The following is a 15919-nucleotide window of genomic DNA, read 5'->3' as shown; positions in this document are numbered from 1 at the left end:
TTATGAGTCTCTGTAAGTGAACCTTAATTATAAGCAAAACATAAAAATTTCAAGAAATTTCCTTAATCTCTGCCCCATCTCCACAACAAAATGATGCCCATGTGCTTTAACAATTACCTAAGATGACACATATTACTGAGCAAAGAGCATTACTGTAAAGATACTAATAAACAAAACAAAACTGATTAATCTGTTATGAGGCTAACCTTTGCATAGTTCAGGTACAATAAAAGTTCTGAAATAACATTTGTATCAACTCTAAAGTTACTGCACTTTATCACAGAGTGGGAAGAAGGGAAGAAGCTTTTACTTCCGCTAGTAGCTTTTTCCCATTTAAATAATAGCTGTAGCTTTTTTCCCTTTTCTGTTATTCTCCAAAAATTCAAATCAAAATTTAGAAATATTTTATCTAAATTTTATATTAACTTTATTTTATAGGGAATGTGGGGAACACGCATTATTTTAATCATTAGCATCTAATTTTTTTCTTACTTTTTCTTCTCTGGAGATTCTTCAAGTTGTAAACCTTTAGTTATTGCTGATATAATTATTTTACATTCTCCCGCAATATCCTGAAATTGTCATCTTTTCTCTCAGATGATAAAGTATTGCTTCTACTTAGAAGAATGAAAAAAGTTTAATTTTATACTTTTAGTTTTATAGAATGAATTAGTTGAACATTACGTGGTGAGGAATTTTCAAATGGAAGTTCAAAAACATGAAATCAATTTTGACTTCCTTTGTGTGTAACTAATCAACTCCTGTTTTTGGGTATCAAATATTTTCTGATATTTAGAGTTTTCTCCATCACAGCAAATAAAGCACTGACATCCAACTTGTGTTTTTTAACAAACTACATAAAATCCTATTCACCTTTGATTCACTTTTTTAATTACCAATTTTATACATGCACAAAGAAATGACAGCATGGAAAGTATCTAGAAAATCTTTTACTTCTTTGCAAATCTCATATCACTAAATTGAAAAGACAAATGTGAAGTTTTAGGTTCTTTCACTTGCTGCAATTCTTTTAACTGTTCAATTCATACTTGGTGGCCTAATCAGTCTAGCCATGTATTTTATTAATCTTTTCCATATTCTCAACTGCTTCAGTTGTCCTTTCAGGATCTAGAACCAACTTCCAACATTTTCACTGGGTGTTTTCCCGAATAGCTGTTCTTTAGTTTCATTACCAGGTGTCTCATCACAATTGAAGAAGCAATCACAATTGCCTTTCAGTTCATTTTTGTAACTATCAATCTGTGACCTCACAGGTTGAAATGTTTCCCCTTTATCTTTTACTTCTAACACTTCCAGCAATTAACATTTAAAAGATACTCTTTAAAAAATAAACCTTTTATCCTAAGAAAAAAATTTTCTTGTTATGAATAGCTTCTACCAGCATGTTTTGAATAAGCACATTATTATTTGCCAACATATTTCTCCATAAAAAACATGTTCACTTTAAAATCCAGTAATTTCAAATGCATTTCACTTCTTTCACGTTTTATAATTTTTTCCTAGTGCTTTTTCCTCTTAGAAACTCCTTATATTTTAAATGATTCTTTTCACAGCAAATTCTTGCTAGCCATATAATATCAAATGCCAGCCACCAAAGTGCTGTAGGTCAGAATTCTTTACTTTTTCCTGATTTTCCATGGTACTGTGTACTCTTCAGATAAATGTGCATGAAAAGAGCCTCTTTTGTGAGCCTCTGTTATACTGGTGACAAACACGGCAACTAATTATTGACGATGGTGACGATGATGTTGATCAAGTATAGGATTTGGTTTTCCACACTACTGTTTTTTTCAAAACCATTATTTATATCTGGCTTGTTAAAAGGTGAATTTTTACAAATGTATATACTTTTATTTTGAAATAACTTCCAAAAAAGTTCCTAAAAAACAAACTACAACTGACTATACCCATAACACTGAATAGGTAAAGAGTAAGAACAACTACACAATACACCAGGCAATGCAAAGTTGGAAAAGCATCAAAACAGAAAGTCTACATGTGTGCGCACGCAAAACACTAAGCCCAGCTGCTCAGTTATGCCAAAACCCTCGTCGCTTTTTTTGCACAATGGTTTTTAAAAATGCCTAACAGTTACAAAACAAATGAACCATGATTTGATCCCACAGTTTAAACTGATTTCATGCTTGACAGTCCTGTTTCATTCCTGAATCACAATTCTTTCTCTCGATGGGAGGAGTTAGGGAATAAGGAGAAGAAATGTGTTCCCCTGTCCCTCGTCTTCCAACACCCCTATATCTTTTAAAAGAAGCTATGCCATAAGATTTTGTTAATTTATCAACTCTTAGATTGTTATATGCAAATTGTTCTAGAATTTTAAAAAGAGATTGCCTTTGGAACACTGCTTTTTTTTTAAACTTATTTTTAATTTTTTATTAAGGTATGATTGATATACACTCTTATGAAGGCTTCACATGAAAAAACAATGTGGTTACATTTACCCATATTATCAAGTCCCCACCCATTACAAGTACAACTTGTAATAAGACCCCTCATTTATCTGACATTATCCAGAATGAAGAATCTCCTAATGAAGTCAAATTTCCATAATAACGAATTTTGGTAAGTATGGAACTGTATGGTCTGAGATTTTACCGTATTTCCAACCTAACAGCTAGGCTGCTACAGTCGCTTGGTCTACAAGATAAATTTTAAACTCAAATATATTAAAGCTTTCCACTGTGTAGCCGTAAGTTATTTTTCTGCTCTTTTCCCCTTCCCCAAACCATTTTTAGAGTATTTTTTTCCCATAGTTATTTGTGATCATGTATGTTTACTGGTTCATTTTCTGACTCTTCCACTAAACCTAAGTCCTAAGCAAGCAGAAAACGTAGATCTATTTCATTCATAACTGTATATCCAGCACCCATTATAAAACTGTCACACAGAATCCCCTTATTAAATATTTGCTAAATGAAATTTGTTTCTACCTAGAAGCTTACGCTATTCCTCACTAGGTCCCCCTTTCACCAGCTCACACCTTGAAACCTGAATGAATTCTTACCCACCCAAACAACCCAGATGTGTCCCCATCTCACAAATCTTCCCCCAAGTAACTTCCTACTGGACTTTATTTAATTCTCACAACCGGCATTATTTTCTCCAATTGAAAAATAAACATTTGGAGAGGTTAAGAAACGTGTGCACAGTCATAATCACAGTGATTCTAGAATTAACACTAGGTCTGTGTCATTCCAAAGATCCTAGTTTTAACCAGTTAACTCTCTTACGCATCCTTAGCTAAAACCATTCTCTTATGGCACTACTGATTTAAAACATTCAGTGCTACCACATATTAACAGTGTAAAACTGAGGAACCTCAGATGTTTTATAGGTAAAATATGGATGCTAACAATACTCACTTAAAAATGTATAAAGATTAAATGACATAATTCATGAAAAACTCTTAGCACAGTACCTAGCACTTAGCACAGGGAACACTCATGAAATGTTAAGTATTATCATCATTATATTTCTCTAAAACAGAGGTTAGCAAATTTTCTCTGTGAGGGCCAAATGGTAACTAGTTCGGCGTTTTGTGAGGCATACAGTCTCTGCTGCAACAAAAATCCAGGCAGTAAAGCTGAATTTGGCCCATGGGCCATAGTTTGCCAGCACCTGCTTTAGAGCAGACTTCTTCAACCTCAGCACTACTGATAATTGGGGTTGGGTGATTCTTTGTTGTGGTGCCTGCCTTGTGCATGTTCAGATGTTTAGAAGCATCCTTGGCCTCCACCCTCTGGATGTCAGCAGCAGCCCTCAAACTGGGACAACCAAAACCTACCCCAAGTTGGGAAATACTGCTCTAGAGCAATCAAACATATAAAAGTGCAGCTTGAATTTTCCGATAAAGAAAATGCCTTGACAAAGTAGAAAATTAATAATTTAACAAACTAAAAAGTATTTATACTCACTTGGCTAAAATTCCCACACTTAACAATAACTTTATAACTTCTGTGATACAGACGGCTGTGGTTGAAAAGTAGAGTTCTTTGTCTGATGTCCTTGTGTATCTTAAAGCTATGGTATAAGCTGCAGCCACCAGGGTCATCACTGCCAAGCAGTACAACTTGAATAATAAACTGACATTTTCTGGAAAATATGTGCAATGAAGATATTATTTAGTAGACAGTACTATATATGTTAAAGTTAACATTATACCTCAAAATGCTTTCCAATTTTAAGAACAAAAGACTTTTTAAAACCTATGACACTTAAAAATTTATTTCAAAACAATACTTTCCAGTTACATGAACCCACACATACATACATACACAAAAACAGCTGATTTTAAATATCAACTGGCTAGTCATAGATTTAGTTCCTGGGAAGTACCTCAATCGCAAGATTATGTGGCATACTAATCTAGTTTGGGATGTTATGAATTACATATTTTATACATCATTATAATTCATACTAGTGAAAGCAGGATGAAAATTACACCTCTGTATATTCTAAATTTACAGACAGCAGAAAGAAGACAAAAGGAGTAATTGAGTGATAAAAGTGGGGCTTAATATAAACTTTATGATAAGACAATAAAAAATTAAAAAATTTTTTAAATTAAAAAATATCTAGTCTCTCATTTCATAGCATTAGACATTAACATAATTCACAACATTAAAAATGTATTTAGAACAAAGGCTGTAAAACTTATAAAAATTACTAAGAGTGCATTTGTCCTTTAAGGAAAAGTTTGCCAATCCATGTCCTAGATGATCAACACTTTTGTAAGTAAGAGAGGTCAGGACTGCCCAGCTGGAAACCGCTTGACTTCAGCTATTGCAGGCATTCTGCCTTTCACTGTGCTTCACTTGCTTCACTTTGCAGATAGTACATTTTTACAAATTGAAGGTTTATGGCAACATTTGCTCTCTTTGTGTCTCTATATGTCACAATTTGGTCAAACTTGCAGTATTTCAAACTTTTTCATTATTATTACATTTTTTATGGTGATCTGTGATCAGTGATCCTTGATGTTACTATATATTTGGGGGCACCACAAATTGCACCCCCTTAAGATGGTAACTTTTATCAGTAAATGCTGTGTGTGTTCTATTTCACCAACCAGTGGTCCCCTCTCTCCGTCTCCTCAGGCCTCCCTATTCTTTGGGACAAAACATTAAAATCAGGCCAATTAATAACCCTACAGTGGCTTCTAAGTGTTCAAGTGAAAGAATCACACTTTTTCACTTTAACTGAAAAGCTAGAAATGCTTAAGCTTCGTGAGGAAGGCATGTCAAAAGCCAAGACTAGCACAAGGGGCCTAGCTTTTGACCTAACAGCCAAGCTGTGAATGCAAAGGTGAAGTTCTTGAAAGAAATTAAAACTGCTACTCCAGTGAACACATGAATGACAAGAAAGAGAAACAGCCTTACTGCTGATATGGAAAGTTTTGGTGGTCTGGACAGAAGATCAAACCAGTCACAACCTCACTTAAACGAAAGCCTAATCCAGAGCAAGGTCCTAACTCTGCAATTCTGTGAAGGCTGAGATGTGAGGAAGCTGCAGAAGAAAATTCTGAAGCTAGCAGAGGTTGGTTCGTGAGGTTTAAGAGAAGAATCCGTCACCATAACATCAAGTGCAAAGTGAAGCAGCAGGTGCTGATGGAGAAGCTGCAGAAAGTTATCCAGAAGATCTCGCTAAGATAATTAATGAGGGTGCAATACTAAACAACAGATTTTCAGTGGAGATGAACGGCCTTCTGATGGAAGATGCCATGTAGGACTCTCATAGCTGGAGAGGAGTCAATGCCTGGCTTCAAAGTGCCAAAAAACAGGCTGACCCTCATTAGGGGCTAATGCAGCTGGTGACTTTAAGTTGCGCCAATGCCCATATACCATGCCCAAAGTACTCAGGGCCTTCACATTTATGCTAAATTCACTCTGCCTGTGCTCTATAAATGAAACAATAAGGCCTGGACGGCAGCGTATCTGTTGTATGACTTACTGAATATTTGAGCCCCTTGCTGAATATTTTAAGTAGGTATATTGATACCTGCTGCTCAGAAGATTCAAAATATTACTGCTCACTGACAATGCACCTGATCACCCAAGAGCTCTGATGGAGATGAATAAAAAGATCCAAGTTGTTTTCATACGTACAGCCCATGGACCAAGGAGTCACTTCGACTTTCAAGTCTTATTCTTTAAAAAGTTCATTTCATAAGGTTATAGCTGCCACAGATAGTGATTCCTCTGATGGAACTTAAAACATTCTGGAAAGGATTCATCAACCTAGGTGCCATTAAGAACATTGTGATTCATGGGAATAGCTCAAAATATAAACATTAATAGTTTGGAAGAAGTGGATTTCAACACATGGATGACTTGCAGGGGTTCAAGACTTCAGTGGAGGAAGTAGCTACAGATGTGGTGGAAATAGCAAGAGAACTAGAGTAAGTGGAGCCTGAAGATGTGACTGAATGGCTGCAACCCCATGATAAAACTGGAACCAGATGAGTTACTTCTCAGGGAAGAGCAGAGAGTGGTTTATTGAGCTGGAATCTATTCCTGATGAAGATGCTGTGAAGACTGCTGAAATAATAAGGGATTTATTTAGAATATTACATAAACTTAGGTGACAAAGCAGCGAGTGGCAGGGTTTGAAAGGACTGACTCCAATTACGAAAGAATTCCAACTATGAAAGAATTTGAGCATTCCTCAAATGCTATCAAACAGCATCACATGCTACAGAGAAAGTGTTCATGAAAGGAAGTTAATCAGTGCAGCAAATTTCAATGTCGGCTTGTTTTAAGAAATTGCCACAGCTACCCCGACCTTCAGCACCCACCACCACCTTGATCAGTAAGCAGCCATCAACATCGAGGCAAGACCCTCCACCAGCAAAATGACTGACTTACTGAAAACTCAGATGATAGCATTTTTTAGCAATAAAATATTTTTTTAAGTATGTACATTGTTTTAGGACACAATGTTACTGCACACAGTATAGTGTGCAGTGTAAACATAATTTTAATTCACTGGGAAACCAAAAAATTCATTTGACTCACTTCACTGTGGTGGTCTGCAACCAAACCCACAGTATCTCTGAGGTGTGCCTGTATCTGGGTTCCTCATTCCAACACAGTGAATGTTTAAACACTAACATAATATTTATAGATTTTAAACATATCCTGACCTGTAATTACTGCTGTCATCAACTTTGAAAGTATACCTATTTGCACAGTGATTATATGGGAATATAAATGATATTCTTGAAAATAACTACTGATCTGAATGGAAGAGTAATCCAGTCAGTTTTAGATATTTGTATAACATAGTTTTATGATACAGAATCCCACTTTTTAAACCTTATAAAAAAACACTTAATGCTTCTCTAAGCATTGTTTGATCTAGTTTCAGTTTAACATTAGATCAAAATATTTCTTCACCCCATTTATAAATTCTCCATTATGAAATTTCAATTATAACAATTTCAATTTTTTCACGATAATATCAGAAGTCCATGTCACATTGTAAATTATGCTGAGTATTCAAATCATGTGCAACGTAACTATAAACCTAGCACACAACTCAACTGCATGGTTGTGTTGGCACATGGGCACATCAGCATCATTTTCTGCTCCTCACAAAGGTCCCATTAGCTCCCATGAATTTGTTTTCTGTGTGGAAAATGCCCCCCAAAGAAATGTGCAGTCTTATTTTTTTTTCACAGTTATATTTTGTTATATTTTAGAGAAGACATTATTTGTAACACCTGAGAACTTGTAAATTCAGAAAATCCCAAATAAATACTATGAGAATATCAGGAAGCTATGTAAACTGTAGCTTTGTTAGCATTACACATTTCTAGTGGGTAAGACTTAGGACTATGGCACAACAAATATGTATTGGTTATAAGTCTAAATCTATAAATTGTTGCAACTATTTCAGATGACTTGACTTCTGTTAACTTTCAAGTTTCATTTATCATTAATCTTGTGATCCCAGTTCTCTGTCAGTTATCGGAACAATTTTGGTTTTTTCCTTTACTTCTGTGTTCCTACAAAGAGACTTTCAAGGTTGGTCTTACTTGAAAAGGGAAAATACGTAAGATAAGCATGTGCAAATACAACGGCCCCGGGCAGAGCTACATTGGTAAACATGGGCCCCCAACCAGGAAAATAATTTAGCACCCAAGCAAAAAAGATAATCTTTAAATATCTGTTCTACGTTTATTCAGAGAAGCCAAGAGTCAATGGAAGAAGGGTGGAGAAAGAACTGGGGGTCACGAGCCCTCCTAGCCACTGCTCTACCAGAAATCAGGCTCTGGTCCTGACTTACCCCACTCAGCAAAACGGGTGTGCTCAGGGGTTCATCGGACTCACCCTCATGAAATGGCAATTAGTTATTAAATACTATTACTCTAATAAGCCATGCCTACAGGAAGGCCGGGGTGAGTGGGAGGGGGAGATCTCACTCTCCACCCAGATTCAGTGTGTTCGTTTTAACCACATATGACATTACATTCCCCCTGGGAGAAACACTGTTACTGACTGCCTTCTCCCTGCTGTTACGAGTTCAGTGCTGTTTTAATACCCCAGTGATGGTTTCAGGGCTGTTCCATGGACCAGCCGCTGCTTAGGCTCTGCACCTGGAGCTTGCGCTTTAACCTCTGAGCATCCTCAGGCGTGAGGCGCAGAGACGATCGCAGGCGGGGTGACCCGGCCGGGACAGAGAGCCGGCCTGCCCCCGCGGGGGGACGCAGACCAGCCCGGGACCTGCGCGCCGGCCGCTCTCCGGGTCCGCGGCAGCCCAGCGCGTCTGAATTCGGTCCCACCCACTGCCGGCTGCGCGCGGCGGGCGCGGACTAGGGCCGCAGAACTGCCCCGGCGGAGTCCGCCTCGGGAATGCAGCCGCAGCGGGAGGCTGGCCGCCCCGCGCTGCCCGGGCAGGGGCGGCGCGGGCTCCAGCCACAGGAGCCCCCAGGGCGCGCAGGGTCCCCGCCGCCCACAGGTGCGGCCAGGCGCCGGCGCTCGCTCGCCTGTCCCTGCCTCCGCCCCCGCGGGCGGCCCAGGTCTCACCTCTTGGGGCAGCCATGGCTCCCCGGCAGCCCAGCGCGGAACTGACGCGGCGCCTCCGCAGGACACCCGGGACCGCCTCCCGCGGCCATAGAGACGCGCACCGCTCGGCCTAGAGCGCCCGGCGGCCCGGCCTTTCACCGGCTCCCGCCCAGCCGAGCCTAGAATTAGGCTCGGGAATCCGAGCGGCCCGGGAGATAGGAAGACCCGGATGGAGGAGGGGCCGGCGCGGAGCGCTGCCTTCTGGGAATCGTGGTCCTCACCCAGGGGACTTGGCGGCAAGTAAGGGTTTGGCAGTAATAACCACAAGACTTAGTGATTCGTGGCTGTCAAAACTGTTACAGAAGCTCTAAAACTCGCAAAGTAGCAAAGTATTTTAGGCAACTTTTCTAACTTCCACCTCGTTCGCTATCTTCCATTGTTACTCTTATTTAAACAATACAATTTATACACGGTTCAGAACTCTGTGCCTGTGTCCTTATTGTCAGTGTTGCCTGATTATATTTACCTAGAAGGACATCTTCGCCCAACAAAAGGTCTTCAAAAATACTACACGTGTATAGAGGGCAAGTACCTCAACATAATAAAGGCCATATATGACAAACCCACAGCCAACATCATACTTAACAGTGAGAAGCTGAAAGCTTTTCCTCTAAGATCGGGAACAAGACAAGGATGCCCACTCTCCCCACTTTTATTCAACATAGTTCTTAAGGTCCTAGCAATGGCAGTCAGACAATGCAAAGAAATAAAAGGCATCCAGATTGGCAAGGAACAAGTTAAACTGTCCCTGTTTGCAGATGACATAATGTTGTACATAAAAAACGCTAAAGAATCCACTCCAAAACTACTAGAACTAATACCTGAATTCAGCAAAGTTGCAGGATAAAAAAATTAATACACACACATCTGTTGCATTCCTACATACTAACGATGAACAAGCAGAAAGAGAAATCAGGAAAACAATTCCATTCAAAATTGCATCAAAAAGAACAAAAAACCTAGGAATAAAGCAAACCAAGGAAGTGAAATGTCTATACCCCGAAAACTACAAGACACTCATGAGAGAAAGAAGACACCAATAAATGGAAACACATCCCATGCTCATGGATAGGAAATTAATATTGTCAAAGTGGTCATCTTGCCTAAAGCAATCTATAGATTCAGTGCAATCCCTATCAAAATACCAACATCATTTTTCAATGAACTAGAACAAATAGTTCTAAAATTCATGTGGAACCATAAAAGACCCCAAATAGCCAAAACAATCCTGAGAAGGAAGAATAAAGTGGGGGTGAGGGGAATTATGCTCCCTGACTTCAAGCTCTACTAAAAAGCCACAGAAATCAAGACAATTTGGTACTGGCAAAAGAAAAGACCTATAGACCAGTGGAACAGACTAGAGAGCTCAGATATAAACCCAAGCATATATGGTCAATTAATATATGATGAAGGGGCCATGGACATACAATGGGAAAATGACAGCCTCTTCAACAACTGGTGTTGGCAACACTGGACAGCTACATGCAAGAGAATGAAACTGGATTATTGTTTAACCCCATACACAAAAGTAAACTCAAAATGGATCAAAGACCTGAATGTAAGTCATGAAACCATAAAACTCTTAGAAGACAACATAGGCAAAAATCTCTTGAATATGAACACAAGCAACTTTTTCCTGAATGCATCTCCTCAGGAAAGGGAAACAAAAGCAAAAATGAACAAATGGACTACATCAAACTAAAAAGCTTCTGTACAGCAAAGGACACCATCAGCAGAACAAAAAGGAATCCTACAGTATGGAAGAATATATTTGTAAATGACATATCTGACAAGGGGTTAACATCCAAAATATATAAAGAACTCACACACCTCAACACCCAAAAGGCAAATAACCCTATTAAAAAAATGGGCGGAGAATATGAACAGACACGTCTCCAAAGAAGAAAGTCAGATGGCCAACAGGCACATGAAATGATGCTCCACATCGCTAATTATCAGGGAAATGAAAAATAAAACCACAATGAGATATCACCTCACACCAGTAAGGATGGCCAGCATTGAAAAGACTAGAAACAACACATGCTGGTGAGAATGTGGAGAAAGGGGAACCCTCCTACACTACTGGTGGGAATGTAAGGTAGTTCAACCACTGTGGAAAGCAATATGGAGGTTCCTTTAAAAATTAAAAATAGAAATACCATTTGATCCAGGAATTCCACTCCTAAGAATTTCCACAAACAAAACAACTTCTCAGATTCAAAAAGAAATATGCACCCCTATGTTTATTGCAGCACTATTTATGATAGCCAAGATATGGAAGCAACTTAAGTGCCTATCAGTTGATGAATGGATAAAGAAGATGTGGTATATACACAATAGAATACTATTCAGCCATAAGAAAGAATCAAATCCTACTATTTGCAACAACATGGAACTAGAGGGTATTATGCTCAGTGAAATAAGCCAGTCGGAGAAAGACAAGTACCAAATGATTTCACTCATCTGTGGAGCGTAAGAACAAAGCAAAAACTGAAGGAACAAAACAGCAGCAGACTCAGAATTCAAGAATGGACTAACAATTACCAAAGGGAAAGTTACTGGGGAGGGTGGGTGGGAAAGGAGGGAGAAGGGGATTGTGGGGTATGATGATTCATGCACATGGTGTGTAGGGTCATGGGAGACAGTGTAGCACAGAGAGACAAGTAGGGGCTCTGGGGCATCTTACTACACTGATGGACAGTGACTGCAATGGGGTATGGGGGGGGACTCGATAATAAGGGTGAATGTAGTAACCACATTGTTTTTCTTGTGAAACTTTCATAAGAGTGTATGTCATGCTCAAAACAGACTTACCATTTGACCCAGGAATTGCACTCCTAGGAATTTACCCTAAGAATGCAGCAATCAAGTATGAGAAAGATCAGTGCACCCCTATGTTTATCACAGCACTATTTACAATAGCCAAGAATTGGAAGCAACCTAAATGTCCATCGATAGATGAATGGATAAAGAAGATGTGGTATTTATACACAATGGAATACTACTGAGCCATAAGAAAAGGGCAAATCCAAGCATTTGCAGCAACATGGATGGAGCTGGAGGGTATTATGCTCAGTGAAACAAGCCAAGCAGAGAAAGAGAAATATCAAATGATTTCACTTATCTGTGGAATATAAGAACAAAGGAAAAACTGAAGGAACAAAACAGCACCAGAATCACAGAACTCAATAATGGACTAACAGGTACCAAAGGGAAAAGGACTGGGGAGGATGGGTGGGTAGGGAGGGATAAGGGGTGGGGAGAAGTAGGGGGGTATTAAGATTAGCATGCATGGGGGGGTAGGAGAAAAGGGAGGGCTGTACAACACAGAGAAGGCAAGTAGTGATTCTACAACATTTTGCTATGCTGATGGACAGTGACTGTAAAGGGGTTTATAGGGGAGACCTGGTATAGGGGAGAGCCTAGTAAACATAATATTTGTCATGTAAGTGTAGATTAGTGATACCAAAAACAAAACAAAACAAAACAAAACAAAAAGGGCAGTTCCTGTGTGGTAACCTCCAATGAGTTCTACACAAGGGTATAAAGGGCACATAAAAGTGTAGGCAAAGGGTCTGTTTGCGTTTATACAGAAGATCAAAGCCTAATTGGGCTACCCTGAAAATGAACTAAGATACGATATGAAAGAGAACTTCCAACATCAGCACTCTCTGGAAGACTCATGCCAGAAGATGATCATCAAAAAACCCCAACAAAGATCCACGCACTGCTACAGCTGTAGATGCACTCATCCCACCAGTTCCTGGACTTGCCATGGGAATGAGGAAGGAGATATCTAAGCTGGCCTGTGCATACAGTAAAACAACAAATTTGACTGGATCTATACTGTTGGAACTCAACCAAGAATTAGGAGAAGTGCAAATTGTAGCGCTCCAAAATCTTACACCTACAGACTATTTACTGTTAAAAGAACATAAGGGATGTGAACATTCCCCAGGAATGGGTTGTCTTAATTTGTCTGATTTCTCTCAGACTGTTCAAGTTCAGTTGGACAATATCCACCATATCATAGATAAGTTTTCACAAATGCCTAAGGTGCCTAACTGGTTTTCTTGGTTTACTGGAGATGGCTGGTAATTACAGATATGCTTTGGTTATGTAACTATACTCCTATTATGTTAATGTGTGTGCGCAATTTAAGTAGTAGCTTAAAACCTATACATGCTGAAGTTACTCTACAAGAAGATATGTCAAAGAAATAATCAATCTTCCCAGGTTTTCTTCTGCCTGCTACTTCTGTAGCTTTTCTTCTTCCTACCTAATCACAACCTTTAAATAGAACTCGTGCCACATGTCGAATTTACCGAGTATCATAATTCTTCCAAGTGGTAAAGATACCTCAAGACAAATGCTGGGCATAGAAGCTACAGGGCATAAATATGCAAAGAAGTAAAAAGCTAACCTTTTCAAACAATAAGGCTTCTCTCTCACTTACCAACTCTACATTTCCCTGTATGGCCCTGGAAGATGACTGGTTAGCCAGAGACGGGTAAGATTCCTCAAGGGAGGAACAACCTAAGACAGGCACAGTCGCAGGGGGGCCATCAGGTAAGAAATTGGGGATCAACAGAGGTGAGGCTTAGAACCTCACCCCCCCTGTTCTGAGAGAAATCTTCTGCATACGTGGATGTTTTCTTGCCCTGGTCTAGCTTGGATTAACACATAGTCTACAGGCACACACCTGATCATCTACATTTGCTCCCTTACAACACTAAACTATGTTTTCTACCTTTATCTTGTATCTACCTACCACTTCAGCATTTTATTAAAAATAATAATAATAAAGAGAGGAATGTGGTATCCACATATAAATCAAGTATAAAAATCAAATGAGTATTCATATTTGAACTGACTGTTATAGTTCATAATGCATGAGCAAAACTGAAAGTTTCTGTGATGACTGCCCTTGTACTGTTCACTATGTAACTTATTCATTATGTAAGAATTTGTTCTCCATGTAAGAACTTGTTTGTTATGCCTCAGAAGATTGGAGACTGACGAAAATTAGGCTTGGGGTGGATTAATGATTGTGCATTGAGCATTGACTCCCCTATACAGAATTTTATTGTCGTTAACAACCATTTGATCAATAAATATGAGAGATGCCCTCACAAAAAAAAAAAGGACAGACTTCCAATGGTAAAATAAATAAGTAACCGGGATGTAATATATAGCATAAGGAATATAGTCAAGTTATTGTAACAGCTTGGTAGGGTGATAGCTGGAACCTAGAATTATGTATATAAATGTTTTATCACTGTGTTGTACACTTGAAACTAATGTAATGTAATACTGTGCGTCAACTACCCTTCAATAAAAAAAATAATTATCTAAAAAAAAAAAAAAAAGAGTGTATGTCAATGATACCTTAATAAAAAAAAAACACCAGACGTGTCAACAGGCATTTAATTTACTTCAACCACTTTGATCTCCACTTTTACTAGAGAATCTTAATTAGCATAATTGATGTTAGAAATAATTGATTGGCAAAATGAATGGCTTTCCAGATATGGGGGTTGGTTAAAAATACTATAAAGGTACTTCAGCCCTTAAAAGAACGGGGGTACAAGATGCCCAGTGGCCTACATACACCTTCTGTGGCATGATCTTTCCCCACCTTTTATAGGTTTCAGTGGTTAATGTTATATATCATGGTCTTATTGTTAAATATACTTCTAGATATATCTAACCTATTAACTTTATTGGAAAATTGTACATGCCTTCTTAGCATCACATGAATATTAGAATGGGCTTTTAGGAGACCACAGCTTATTTTGTGGCCAGTTGATTAACTCAATTTGGAACAGAGTTGGACCTTCCCTCTACCTTCGTATATGTGCCCCCTGGTGCTATCCACTTCAGCTGAAATTTGTACAGACTCTACTTGTGGAACTATTCAGTTCCCTACCATGTATGTTCTTATACATACATTTAAACAAAAAACTCATGTGTACTTGAAATTAATTTTAAAACTTAAAAATATTCTATCATTCATCCCTTTGTTTTACAACTACTGCTTTGTACAGTTTCTCTCTTCCCATTTTGGAGTATCACATGGTCTCAACTTATTTAGCTACAATTACTCTCCTTTTGATGCTGAAATTTTCTTAATTCAGCCTTTGTAAGCTTTTTCCTTTCTGTAAGTCTGCACCAGATCTTTGAAGCATTTTTTATTTCTGGCAATAACAAAAGGTTCCAGGCTAATCTTGATTTTTCTCTTTCCTAGATGATGGAATCATCTACACTTCAAGGAACTATGGTCCCTTCTGGTAGAGAGTGCTGTCTCTCACACACACACACACTGATCACAGGGTGGTGGGTAAATGCTGTTTTGTTGTTTTTGTGGCATTTCTAGTTCACATAATATATCATGCTGCTGAACCCTACTTTATTACAAACTCTCATTGCCCACAAAGACTTTCTGATCCATTGGCATAACCTTGACTAGATTTTGTTGTCTCTCATCCTAACCTGATGAGCCTAAAACCAGCGGGAATAAACCTGTACTCACATAGATTCAGGATCATTGACCCATTCAAGTGAGGGAAACCACACCAGAGGAACTGTGGAATGTCTCAGGAAAGAAAGGAAAAGTCAGAGTTATAGAATTTGGGGGAAGGATGGACCTAGGTGAAATTTAAGGGAAGCAGTTTTTTGATAGATTCACAACAAGGCTGTGTGTAAAAACGTCAACATCGGATCTGGACTGCAGACTAGTCTAAGGATCCCATTTCTGGAAAACCACAAAGTTACTGTAGATGTGGACTGTTGTATTCAGGAGACCTCAAATGAAG

At 38.8% G+C, this 15919-nt stretch overlaps 1 protein-coding gene across 1 annotated transcript in view; it reads right to left on the bottom strand.

The window, feature by feature from the left end:
• The window catches only part of SLC35A1 (solute carrier family 35 member A1), a 32431-nt gene extending 22950 nt beyond the window's left edge, over positions 1 to 9481 (bottom strand). Inside the window, exons 1-2 of the mRNA XM_036912178.2 lie at positions 9066 to 9481; positions 3954 to 4131 (exon numbers count right to left, since the gene is read on the bottom strand). Of these exons, the coding sequence (XP_036768073.1) occupies positions 3954 to 4131; positions 9066 to 9081 (194 nt within the window). The 5' untranslated portion in view covers positions 9082 to 9481. The remainder of the gene's footprint in view (positions 1 to 3953; positions 4132 to 9065) is intronic.
• Between the last annotated feature and the right edge of the window lie 6438 nt (positions 9482 to 15919).

This window comes from Manis pentadactyla, chromosome 12 (genome assembly GCF_030020395.1).
Source record: "Manis pentadactyla isolate mManPen7 chromosome 12, mManPen7.hap1, whole genome shotgun sequence".
Classification (NCBI taxonomy): Eukaryota; Metazoa; Chordata; class Mammalia; order Pholidota; family Manidae; genus Manis; species Manis pentadactyla.
This window is presented reverse-complemented; position numbering and strand designations above follow the sequence as displayed.